At 44.7% G+C, this 13,721-nt stretch overlaps 1 protein-coding gene across 1 annotated transcript in view; it reads right to left on the bottom strand.

Annotated features, from left to right (window-relative positions):
• Window positions 1–13,721, bottom strand: part of LOC110536155 (serine incorporator 5) — a 48,539-nt gene that overhangs the window by 7,886 nt on the left and 26,932 nt on the right. Inside the window, exons 4-5 of the mRNA XM_036936027.1 lie at window positions 13,560–13,642; window positions 2,850–2,943 (exon numbers count right to left, since the gene is read on the bottom strand). Of these exons, the coding sequence (XP_036791922.1) occupies window positions 2,850–2,943; window positions 13,560–13,642 (177 nt within the window). The remainder of the gene's footprint in view (window positions 1–2,849; window positions 2,944–13,559; window positions 13,643–13,721) is intronic.

Below are 13,721 nucleotides of genomic sequence, written 5' to 3'. Positions count from 1 at the left end.
TGGCAGTAGAATGGCCTTACTGAAGAGCTCAGTGACTTTCATTGTGGCACAAGTCAGTTCATAAAATGCCTACCCTGCTAGAGCTGCCCCGGTCAACTGTAAGTGCTGTTATTGTGAAGTGGAAATGTCTAGGAACAACAACGGCTTAGCCTCGAAGTGGTAGGCCACACAAGCTCACAGAACGGAACCGCAGAGTGCTGAAGCGCATAAAATTTGTCTGTCCTTGGATGCAACACCCACTACCGAGTTCCAAACTGCCTCTGGAAGCAACGTAAGCACAATAACTGTTCGTTGGAAGCTTCATGAAATTGGCTTCCATAGCCAAGCAGCCGAACACAAGACTAAGATCACCATGGAGTGGTGTAAAGCTTGCCGCCATTGGACTCTGGAGTGATGGAATCACGCTTCGCTATCAGGCAGTCCGACGGACAAATCTGGTTTTGGCGGATGCCACTACCTGCCCCGAGAACACTACCTGCCCCAATGCTTCCAACTTTGTGGCAATGGTTTAGGGAAGGCCCTATACCCTGTGCACAAAGCGAGGTCCATACAGAAATGGTTTGTCAAGATCAGTGTGGAAGAACTTGACTGGCCTGCACAGAGACCTGACCTCAACCCCATCGAACAACTTTGGGATGAATTGGAACGCCAACTGCGAGCCAGGCCTGATCGCCCAACATCAGTGCCCGACCTCACAAATGCTCTTGTGGCTGAATGGAAGCAAGTCCCCGCAGCAATGTTCCAACATCTAGTGGAAAGCTTTCCCAGAAGAGTGGAGGCTGTTATAGAAGCAAAGGGGGGACCAACTCCATATTAATGCCCATGATATTGGAATGAGATGTTCAACGAGCTGGGGTCCACATGGTTTTGGTCATGTAGTGCATCTCCACTTGAAAAGACAGTTGATAGTTGGTATTCAGCAGTCATAGAGGACTGCCATATTTACTTTGAAGATCTATAAAATAGGGATTTTGTCAGACAGCATATGCAGCAGCCCTATAGAGATGAGATGATGACTTGGAATAAAACAATAGTCTTTAAATAAAACAAATGTAATATGTAAAGTGAATAAGTGATGGTTAATAAGCGATAAGCAGTAATGAGCGGTCACGACCATCATGGGATTGTATTAATAGTTTTATTCTGTGTTGTTACAGCATTCAACCCAAAGAATCGAAACTGAAATCGAAAACGTGACTATTTTTTTAATAATTTAACTAAAACCGAACCGCCCTCAAAAAGCACTAATCGCTCAGCATTAAGATACACAGACACACACACACACACACACACACACACACACACACACACACACACACACACACACACACACACACAGTCACACAGCTGCAGGGTAATTGCAGTGACCTCTTGCCTTATATTCCCAGTCAGTGAAAAATGGACAAACAGACTCTAAAGTGGTCCCCTGCCACCCTCATTTCTATTGTGAGTGTGTGTGTGTGTCTCAGAGGGGGAGAGGAAACTGTGGGTATACACTCCGTTGTCATGTGCATCCTGTCTGCAACTTAAGACACTGACCAAACCCTCCTTTGTACTGTATACAACAAGACACAATAGCTCTCTCACCCTGTTTCTCTCTCTCTCTCTCCCTCCCTCTGTTTCTCTCTCTCTGTCTCTCCCTCTGTTTCTCTCTCCCTCCCTCTGTTTCTCTCTCTCTCCCTCTGTTTCTCTCTCTCTCCCTCTGTTTCTCTCTCTCTCCCTCTGTTTCTCTCTCTCTCTATCTCCCTCTGTTTCTCTCGCGCTCCCTCCCTCTGTTTCTCTCTCTCTCCCTCCCTCTGTTTCTCTCTCTCTCCCTCCCTCTGTTTCTCTCTCTCTCTCTCTCTGTTTCTCTGTCTCTCCCTCTATCTCCCTCTCTGTGTTTCTCTCTCTCTCTCTCTCTGTGTTTCTCTCTCTCTCTCTGTGTTTCTCTCTCTCCCTCTGTTTCTCTCTCTCTCCCTCGGTTTCTCTCTCTCTCCCTCGGTTTCTCTCTCTCTCCCTCGGTTTCTCTCTCTCTCTCCCTCGGTTTCTCTCTCTCTCTCCCTCGGTTTCTCTGTCTCTCCCTCGGTTTCTCTCGCTCTCCCCCTCGGTTTCTCTCGCTCTCCCTCTGTTTCTCTCTCTCTCCCTCTGTTTCTCTCTCTCTCCCTTGGTTCCTCTCTCTCTCCCTTGGTTCCTCTCTCTCTCCCTTGGTTCCTCTCTCTCCATCTCCCTCTGTTTCTCTCTCTCTCTCTCTCCCTCGGTTTCTCTCTCTCTCCCTTGGTTCCTCTCTCTCCATCTCCCTCTTTCTCTCTCTCTCCCTTTGTTTCTCTCTCTTTCCTGGGTTTCTTTCTCTTCCTGTTTCTCTATCTCCCTCGGTTTATGTCTCTCTCTCTCCCTCTGTTTCTCTCTCTCCCTGTTTTTCTCTCTCCCCCTCTGTTTCTCGCTCGCTCTCTCACCTGTGTAAATAACATTACACAGGAGTCCATCCTGGCATCCTCCCCTCCTCTCTCTCTCTCCCTCCTTCATACTCTTCCATCTCCAAAATAAGCAATCCTACATAAGGTTAATTCCTCCCTCTTTCTAGTCCTCCTTCCTTCAACACAGCACAGGGATCCATCCTATTTTCATCCCGCTGTCCTCCGTTTCTCCCTCCTTAGGTGCCACCTTCCTCTCTCCCTTCTCAACAACCCTACACATTATTCCCTTCTATATAACAGAAATATTGAAGTACTTTAGGCTTGGAGGATGTGTGTCTATCCTATGTAATGATGTAATTCTGTATTTATGTGTGACTGTTTTGGCTGAAGACATAAAATAAAGCAGCAGGACAAAGATAACTTTATTATAAGTATTGGTGTTGTTGTTGTTCTCACCAGTTAGTGTTCCATCTGTGAGCAAATTCCACCAGCAGCATGAGCTGGATCAGCAGGAAGAAGAACCCTCCTCCGGCTCCAACATACCTCCACACTGAGGAGAGACAGAGAGAGGAGGAGAGAGGAAAAGAAGAGAGAGACAGAGAGAGAGGAGGAGAGATAAAAAGACAAGAGAGAGAGGAGAAGAGAGGAAAAGACAAGAGAGAGACAGAGAGAGAGGAGGCGAGAGGAAAAGACAAGAGAGAGACAGAGAGAGAGGAGGAGAGAGGAAAAACAAGAGAAAGACAGAGGTGATGAGAGATGCTCAACATGAGAGTCATGCTCAACATGAGCTCCTGATATATTTCATATTTCTTTGTTTTTAGAATGAGATAAACACTCTAATCGAAAAAGAATTCCAGACAATAAGTGATGAACAACAACTCTATTCATTCAGAATAGAATAGTAATAGAATAGTAACTTTGCGTTTCAAGTTAAGAAGTTTTGTCTCTAGCTAGCTACACAACAAAGACCTAGCCAGCAGACTAACAAGCTAGCCAGAAGAAACGAGCTAGAACAAACCTAGCAAGGGGAGTTAATACAACTACATCAAACGACCAAACTGAGTGAGTAAACCAAAATGGAGCACGGACTAACTTTAAACATGTCTTCTGTTTTTTTGTGTGAGGATTTGTCTCTCTTTTTGCTGGTTTTTGAACTAAATTAACGCTAGCTAGCAACAGCAGCAGACGAACAAATCGGTTGCCATGCCAATGGGGCAGCAGAACAGCGCAGCAGTAGCAGAGCCCACAGGCACCATGTCCCCACTCCCCCTCAGCGCAGAATCCATTCTCTACCATAAAGAGGCCAAAAATGACACAACGAGGAAAGCTTTTAAACAGAAACTACTAAAGGGGAGGCCAGAAACCCTTTTTGCAGACCTCTACAAAAACGATGACTTGAGTAATCTCATCTTCCTCACTGACCAGCCAAATGCATGGAGATCAGCAGTCTGCTCTCACTACCCATCCATAAAGAAAGAGGGAATCTGTAATGGGTGGAAGCTGAAAGTCAAAAAGACAGACGACCCTGACAGCACCATGATAACAATCAACCTCAAGACTGGGACTGTCATGGTGCAAGGTAACATTAGGCTGTTTGAAACAGACTTTCAGACCATTAAGGAGAGAGCAGAGAGAGAGGACACTCCCACAAGACAAACTCCACCAGCACCACCCTCACCTCTACTCTCCCCACCCAAAAAGGCACATCCAGCACCTCTCTTCCCACCATAGTGGAGGACACGCCCCAGGAGGAGAGCGACCCCCTCAGTGCAGAGCAGGCTCAGGCCCTCCTCACCACCATGGCTGCCATGAGGGATGAGTTCACCAAACTGGAGGTGGAGGTGGTCCTGCTGAGGGAGAGCGTGAGCAAACAGCAACCTGACAACCACACCTTAGAGGAGCTCCTAACCAAGGTGAGGACAGAGCAGGACAGCAGCCTTGCAACACAGCTGAAAGAAGTTCAGCAAGAGAGAGACGGACTCAATAGAGAGCTGGCTGATCTAAGAAAGGAGGTGAGAGAGCTCCAAAAAGACAGGCAGAACAGTAATAACGATCTGACCACACTAAGAGAGGAGCTGCAGGAGAGAAAGAGAACAGAGGACAGGCTGCAGGAGCAGCTAGACCACCACTCTATGACCTGCCCTCACACAGCAGAGGAGCCCAGCTCAACCAGCCAGGCTTCCCCAGCCCCGTCCTCACACAGCAGAGGAGCCCAGCTCAACCAGCCAGGCTTCCCCAACCCTGCCTGCTGCACCCCTCCTCCCCAGCCCACAGAACAGCCTCCCACTGACAGCAGCACCGGCACAGACCTGCCACACCCCAGCTCCAACACCCACCAGCCCCCCCTCTGCCCCCTCCAGTCCAGAAGAAACACTGGCTGACATTGTCCTGTTGATGGACTCAAATGGGAAGTTTATTCAGGAGAATAAACTTTTCCCTCGACACAAAAGGAGAAAGGTGTGGTGCCCAACAACGCAGAGGGCCATGGAGCTGCTTGATAAGGCCCATCTCGGGTCGCCAAGCCACATAATCATACACACCGGAAGCAACGACCTGCGTGCTCAGCAGGAGAGGGTGACGACTTCACTACGGGGAGTGATTGAGAAGGCCTCCGCAATCTTCCCCAACTCAAGAATCGTGGTGTCAACTCTTCTACAGAGGAATGACTTCCACCCTGCCACAATCCAAAGAATAAATGCCAGCCTATCCCAGGACTGTGCCCTGCGATCCAATGTACACCTGGCCCACCATCCCACCCTCGATCTGGACTGTCTCTATGACCATGTTCACTTGTACAGGGAGACAGTCCCCACCCTCGATCTGGACTGTCTCTATGACCATGTTCACCTGTACAGGGAGACAGTCCCCACCCTCGATCTGGACTGTCTCTATGACCATGTTCACCTGTACAGGGAGACAGTCCCCACCCTCGATCTGGACTGTCTCTATGACCATGTTCACCTGTACAGGGAGACAGTCCCCACCCTCGATCTGGACTGTCTCTATGACCATGTTCACCTGTACAGGGAGACAGTCCCCACCCTCGATCTGGACTGTCTCTATGACCATGTTCACCTGTACAGGGAGACATCCCTGTACAAGACTCTCAAGGACATCGCTTTAAACCGCAGTCCGACCTCTCCACCCAGGAACAGAGGAGCAATCTCCACCCCTCTGAGATCACAGAGACAACACCCCGGACCAGCACCCTGGAACCCCCAGCCACAACCACAGCACCACCAACCTCAATGCCCACCACAGCCAGCGCAGCACAGACCACCCCAGCCCAGCTTCAGAGCCACCCAGACGAGGCCTCCCACCCCCCTGCCCCCCACCGCAGACCCACACTTGGAGGAGCCACAGCTCAGCAGGCAGAGCTACGCACAGGTTGTGAGAGGAGCAACTGGCCCAGCCCCCACCAACCAAATGAGTGACATTAAACAAATGCTGAGTCTACTATGCTCACATGTGATAGGCCGAGGGTCATGGTAAGATGAGCACAAGAACTCCACCATCCTCACACTATACCCACCCAAGTCGCATGACACAAATTCTATCTTAAATTATAAACAAATTACATTTGCATAATAAGAGTTTACTTTAATTGAAAAATCCTATTTTAATAGTTCTTGTTGGATTGTGAGTGTTTATCTCATTTTGAAGGTAAAGGGAGAAAAAAAAGTTATGAAATCTTTTTACGTTGGTATGTTGGAATTTACAAGGATCGAAGTGCTCTGCTTTTGGACTAAAGAGCAGAAACCCAGAATTCCTGAAAGAAATTGATGATGTTGATATTGTAGTACTACAGGAAACATGGTGCAGAGGTGATGTTTCCACTGGCTGTCCACTAGGTTATAGGGAGATAATCATACCATCCACTAAACTAAAAGGAATCAAACAGGGCAGAGACTCAGGGGGAATGCTAATATGGTATAAATCTGAACTAATTCATTCAATCGAATTGATCAAAACAGGAGAATTCATTATATGGTTAAAAATCAACAAGGAGACTATCTTGACAGACAAAAACGTCTTCCTCTGTGCCACATACATTCCCCCCTCAGAGTCACCCTACTTCAATGAAGAGAGTTTCTCCATTCTAGAGGGGGAAATGAGTCACTTTCAGGCCCAAGGCAACGTACTGGTCTGTGGAGACCTGAATGGTAGAACAGCAGAAGAACAAGGCACTATTAACAGTTGTGGGGATAAACATCTACCAGGAAGCAACAACCTTTCCTTCCCCACATACCCCCACAGAAACAACTATGACAAAGTGAAAAACAAAAACGGAGTACAGCTCGTGAAGCTCTGTCGAACACTGGGTCTGTACATAGTCAATGGTAGGATGAGAGGGGACTCTTTAGGTAGGTAAACCTACAGCTCATCCCTTGGCAGCAGCACTGTAGACTACTTCCTCACCGACCTAAACCCAGAGTCTCTCAGAGCCTTCACAGTCAGCCCACTAACTCCTCTCTCAGACCACAGTAAAATCACAGTGTATCTGAGAAGAGCAGAACCCAACCATGAAGCATCACGGCCCAATAAATTACATGGTACAAAACAGGCCTATAGATGGAGTGCAAACAGTACAGACATCTACCAAAAAGCAATTAGTAGCCAAAAAATACAATCTCTCCTGGACAACTTTTTAGCCTTAACATTGTCCTTCAGCAATGAAGGTGTAAATTTGGCTGTTTGGAACATAAACTTTATATTTGACAAATTAGCCTCCTTGGCTAATCTAAAGAAGCATAAGAGCAAACCAGAAATAACAGATAATGAAAAATGGTTTGATATTGATTGCAAAAATTTAAGAAAGTCATTGAGAAATATATCTAATCAAAAACCCAGAGAACCAGACAACAAAAATATACGCCTTCAATATGGCGAAACACTGAAGCAATACAAACACACCCTAAGAACAAAAAAGGAACAGCACATTAGAAGTCTGCTGGCTGTAACTGAGGAATCCATAGAATCAAACCACTTCTGGGAGAATTGGAATAAATTAAACAAACCTCATGAGGAATTGGCTATCCAAAATGGGGATATGTGGAGAAATCACTTTGCAAACCTCTACAGCAATATAACAAAGAGCCCAGAACAAAAAGATATACAAGAAAAATGACAAATCCTTGAATCAGCAGTCAAAGACTATCAGAATCCTGTGGATACCCCAATTACAGAAGAAGAATTATTGGAAAAACTATGCACTCTCCAACCCCAAAAAAGGCCTGTGGTGCTGATGGTATTTTAAATGAAATGATCAAATATACAGACCACAAATTAAAATTGGCTGTACTCAAACTCTTCAACATTATCCTCACAGCAGGTATTTTCCCCGATATGTGGAACCAGGGATTGAGCACACCAATGTAAAAATGGAGACAAATTTGACCCAAATAAATACAGAGGAATTTGCGTTAACAGCAACTTGGGGAAAATTCTCTGCAGTATTATAAATAGCAAACTACATCATTTCCTTGATGAACACAACGTCCTGAGTAGAAGCCAGATTGGATTTCTAAAAAATTAGCATACAACAGACCACATTTACACCCTCCAAAACTCTAATTGATAAACAAGTAAACCAAAACAAAGACAAAATCTACTCGTGTTTTGCAGAGTTCAAGAAAGCATTTGAATCAATTTGGCACAAAATTATTTTTTTAAACTAATAGAAAGTGGTATTGGAGGGTAAACATATGATGTTATTAAATCAATGTACACTAAAAACAAATGTGCGGTTAAAATTGGCAACAAGCAAATAGACTTCTTCTCTCAGGGACGGGGAGTGAAACAGGGCTGCCCAATAAGTCCAACACTATCGGCAGCACCTGGTATCACCCTACACAACACTGAAATCAAGTGTCTACTGTACGCAGATGACCTGGTGCTGCTGTCTCCCACTAAAGAGGGGTTACAGCAGCACCTAAATCATCTTCACAGGTTCTGTCAGACCTGGGCTCTGACCGTTAACCTGAAAAACCCAAATATAATGATATTCCAAAAGAGGTCTGGAAATAAGGATGACAAATATAAATTCTATTTGGACACAGTTTTATTAGAACACACCCAAAACTACACATATCTATGACTAAATATCAGAAACACAGGTAGCTTTCACATGGCTGTGAATGAGCTGAGAGACAAAGCAAGAAGAGCATTCTATGCCATTAAAAGGAACATCAAAATCGAAATTCCAATTAGAATCTGGCTCAAAAATGTTCAATCAGTTATAGAACCAATTGCTCTATATGGCAGTGAAGTATGGGGTCCAATCTCTAATTATGAATTTACCAAATGGGACAAACATCCAATCGAAATACTGCATGCAAAGAAAAACTCAAAATAACGCATGTAGAGCAGAATTGGGCCAATACCCCCTCCTCATTCTAATAGAAAAATGAGCCATCAAATTTTACAACCATCTAAAAACTAGTGACCCCAAAACATTCCATCACACAGCTCTACAATGTCAAGAGATGAAAAAAGAGAAGAGTCCCCTCAGCCAGCTGGTTCTGAGGCTCAGTTCACCAACTCAAACCAACCCCATAGAGCCTCAGGACAGCACTCAGAAAATCTGGCCCAACCAAATCATCACAAAACAAAAATAAAAATATTTCAGCTATTGGAAAGACACCACAAAAAATCAAAGTAAACTTCAATGCTATTTGGCTCTAAACAGACAGTACATGGTGGCAGACTATCTGACCACTGTGACTGATAGAAAACTGAGGAAAACATTGATTAGGTATAGACTCAGTAAGTACAGTCTGGCTATAGGGACTGGTCGTCACAGACAAACCTGGCTGCCCAGAGAGGACAGGCTGTGCTCACTCTGCTCCAGGGGAGATTACACTGTGACAAATACTCAGACCTAAGAGAATATTTCTTTCCCAAAATTATAATTCAATACAAAGAATTTGAAACTATAAAAGATGAAGAAAAAAATCTAATATTTATTGGGTGAAAAGACAAAATGTGCAGTTTTGGCAGCCAAATATGTGTCCTCCTGCCACAACCTGAGGGACAGCCAGTGAAAAGTGCAAAGTAATGTCGATAATATTTCCCATCTTGTTTTGTTTTGTCTTTCATACCATGTCATGTGTCTTCTCAGTCATGTTGACACTGGTCTACTACCATTGCTTTAATGTATTGTTGTTCTCATTAATATTGTTGTTGTTAATGGTAATCCAATGTCCACTACGACTATTATTATTGCTGTTGGTTCCACCATTTTTATATATTTTATATATAAATATTTATTTTTATTTTATTTTTATTTTTCGATATGTATACTTTGACAATGTAAGTAATAATGAACTTGCCATGTCAATAAAGTCAATTTAATTAAATTGAATTGACAGAGAGAGAGAGGGGAGGAGAGAGGAAAAAACAAGAGAGACAGAGAGAGAGGGGAGGAGAGAGGAAAAGACAAGATAGAGAGAGAGAGGGGAGGAGAGAGGAAAAGACAAGAGAGAGAGAGAGAGGAGGAGGAGAGAGGAAAAGACAAGAGAGAGACACAGAGAGAGAGAGAGAGCGAGAGAGAGAGAGTAAAAGACAAGAGAGAGACAGAGAGAGAGAGGAGAGAGGATAAGACAAGAGCGAAACAGAGAGGGAGAGGAGGAGAGAGGAAAAGACGAGAGACAGAGAGAGAGAGAGGAGAGGAAAAGACAAGAGCGAAACAGAGAGAGAGAGAGGAGAGAGGAAAAGACAAGAGAGAGGAGGAGAGAGGAAAATACAAGAGAGAGACAGAGAGAGAGGAGGAGAGAGGAAAAGACAAGATTGAGACGGAGAGAGAGAGGGGAGGAGAGAGGAAAAGACAAGAGAGAGAGGAGGAGAAAGGAAAAGACAAGAGAGAGAGGAAAAGACAAGAGAGAGATAGAGAGAGAGAGGAAAAGACAAGAGCGAGACAGAGAGAGAGGAGAGAGGAAAAGACAACAGAGAGACAGAGGTAGAGAGAGAGGTAGAGAGAGAGAGGAAAAGACAAGAGCGAGACAGAGAGAGAGAGGCAGGAGAGAGGAAAAGACAAGAGAGAGACAGAGAGAGAGAGAGAGAGACACAGAGAGACAGAGAGAGAGAGGAGAGGGGAAAAGACAAGAGAGAGACAGAGAGAGAGGAGGAGAGAGGAAAAGACGAGAGAGACAGAGAGAGAGGAGAAGACAAGAGAGAGACAGAGAGAGAGAGAGAGAGAGAGTAAAAGACAAGAGAGAGACAGAGAGAGAGAGAGGGGAGAGAGGAAAATACAAGAGCGAAACAGAGAGAGAGAGAGGAGAGAGGAAAAGACAAGAGAGAGGAGGAGAGAGGAAAATACAAGAGAGACAGAGAGAGAGGAGGAGAGAGGATAAGACAAGAGTGAAACAGAGAGAGAGAGAGGGGAGAGAGGAAAATACAAGAGCGAAACAGGGAGAGAGAGAGGAGAGAGGAAAAGACAAGAGAGAGGAGGAGAGAGGAAAATACAAGAGAGAGACAGAGAGAGAGGAGGAGAGAGGAAAAGACAAGATTAAGACAGAGAGGAAAAGACAAGAGCGAGACGGAGAGAGAGAGGGGAGGAGAGAGGAAAAGACAAGAGAGAGAGAGGAGGAGAAAGGAAAAGACAAGAGAGAGAGAGGAGGAGAAAGGAAAAGACAAGAGAGAGAGGAAAAGACAAGAGAGAGATAGAGAGAGAGAGAGGAAAAGACAAGAGCGAGACAGAGAGAGAGAGGAGGAGAGAGGAAAAGACGAGAGAGACAGAGAGAGAGGAGAAGACAAGAGAGAGACAGAGAGGCAGGAGAGAGGAAAAGACAAAAGAGAGACAGAGAGACAGAGAGAGACACAGAGAGACAGAGAGAGAGAGGAGAGGGGAAAAGACAAGAGTGAGACAGAGAGAGGAGGAGAGAGGAAAAGACAAGAGAGAGACAGAGGGAGAGAGGAAAAGATGAGAGAGACAGAGAGAGAGGAGAAGACAAGAGAGAGACAGAGGCAGGAGAGAGGAAAAGACAAGAGAGAGACAGAGAGAGAGAGAGAGCGAGAGAGAGTAAAAGACAAGAGAGACAGAGAGAGAGGAGAGATGATAAGACAAGAGCGAAACAGAGAGGGAGAGGAGGAGAGAGGAAAAGACGAGAGACAGAGAGAGAGGGAGAGAGAGAGAGAGGAAAATACAAGAAAGAGAGAGAGAGAGAGAGGAGAGAGGAAAAGACAAGAGAGATACAGAGAGAGGAGGAGAGAGGAAAAGACAACAGAGAGACAGAGAGAGAGAGAAGAAAAGACAACAGAGAGACAGAGAGAGAGAGAGGAAAAGACAACAGAGAGAGAGAGAGAGAGAGAGAGAAAGAGAGAGGAAAAGACAAGAGAGAGAGAGAGGAGAGAGAGGAAAAGACATGAGAGAGACAGAGAGACAGAGAGAGAGAGAGAGAGAGAGAGGAAAAGATAAGAGAGAGAGAGAGAGAGAGAGGGGAGGAGAGAGGAAAAGACAGAGAGAGAGACAGAGAGAGGAGAGAGGAAAAGACAACAGAGAGACAGAGAGAGAGAGAGAGGAAAAGACAAGAGAGAGAGAGGAGAGAGAAAGACATGAGAGAGAGAGAGGAAAAGACAAGAGAGAGAGGAGAGAGGAAAAGACATGAGAGAGAGAGAGAGAGAGAGAGAGGAAAAGACATGAGAGAGACAGAGAGAAGGGAAGAGATTGAAGAGAGATGAGTGGAGAAAGAGCAAGAGGGAGGGAGGAAGAAAGGCAGAGATCATACATTTGAAATACTGCAAAGCTCTTGTTCCATATCTTCTGCAAGGTGTGTACACTTGACTTCTGCATAACCCCTTGTTTGTCGTCATCCCATGGACAACCACAGGGACTAGATTAACACTGTACACACACACGATAACTAAAGCCTCCATCTGCACCAGTCCTCTCCTCTGAAGGGAGCAGATAACAGACTCCTTCCCCTCTCTTTCTCTCTCTTTATTCCCCCTCTCTCTCTTCTCTCAAAGCTGATTAAGGAAAGGCTTTAACCTCTCTAGGGTAGGGGGCAGCATTCGGAATTTTGGATGAAAAGCATGCCCAAATTAAACAACCTGCTACTCGGGCCCAGAAGATATGATATGCATATAACTGGTAGATTTGGATAGAAAACACTCTAACGTTATCAAAACTGTTAAAATGGTGTCTGTGAGTATAACAAAACTGATTTGGCAGGCGAAAACCTGAGAAAACCCATTCAGGAAGTTTTTGTTGTTGTTGGGTTTTGTAGTTTTCTATTCAATGCCATTACAGTATCCATTGACTTAGGACTCAATTTGCAGTTCCTATGCCTTCCACCAGATGTCAACAGTAATAGTTTAAGGCTGTATTCTTATAAATGAGGGAGTAAGACCAGTCTGAATGAGTGGACGCTGACGTGTCACAGAGCTTTTTCATGCGCAATCCCGAGAGAGTGCATTTCTTGTTTACCTTTTATATTGACAACGTTATTGTCCGGTTGAAATATTATAGATCATTTAGGCTAAAAACAACCTGAGGATTGAATATAAACATTGTTTGACATGTTTCTATAAACTTTACGGATACAATTTTTGTCTCCCTGTTTTGACTGCATTTGAGAATGTGGATTACTGAAGAAAACACGCAAACAAAACGGAGGTATTTGGATATAAAGAGACTTTATCGAACAAAAGGAACATTTATTGAGTAAATTAATGTCTTCTGAGTGCCACCATATGAAGATCATCAAAGGTAAGGGATTAATTTGATCTCTATTTCTGAGTTTTGTAACGTTTCTGCTTGGCTGGTTACTGTTTGCAATAATTTGTCAAATGGGCTATGTTCTGGGATAGGTATGTTCTGGGCTAGGTATGCTTTTGCCGAAAAGCATTTTATAAATCTGACACCGTGGTTGGATTAACAAGAAGTTCATCTTTAAACCTATGTAACATATGTTTGGTTTTCAGAATTTTTATAATGAGCATTTCTGTAATTGAATTTGGCGCTCTGCAATCTCACTGGATGTTGGCCAGATGGGACGCTAGCGTCCCACATACCCTAGAGAGGTTAAAAAGACAGTCAAGCTGACCTCTACAGGTGAGTATAGGTGAGCCACCACAGTGTGACAGAGCAGTGTCTCTCCTCTCAGGGAGGGACTGTATGGAAAGAATAAAGACTAGGGATAGAAAAAGGGACATACGGGTCCTTACCTTCCAGAAAGATGTCCTGTTCTGGCAGGAAGAATCCTCCAACACAGCAGGCCAACAAGGCTATGAACTTCAGGAACCAAAACCTGTCAGAGAGAGAGAGAGAGACAAACATCACTACACACACACACTGATTAATAAACAGATACTCACACACACACACAC

This window comes from Oncorhynchus mykiss, chromosome 11 (genome assembly GCF_013265735.2).
Source record: "Oncorhynchus mykiss isolate Arlee chromosome 11, USDA_OmykA_1.1, whole genome shotgun sequence".
In the NCBI taxonomy this organism is placed as follows: domain Eukaryota; kingdom Metazoa; phylum Chordata; class Actinopteri; order Salmoniformes; family Salmonidae; genus Oncorhynchus; species Oncorhynchus mykiss.
Note: the sequence above shows the minus strand (reverse complement) of the source record. Positions and strands in the feature narration are given on the sequence as shown.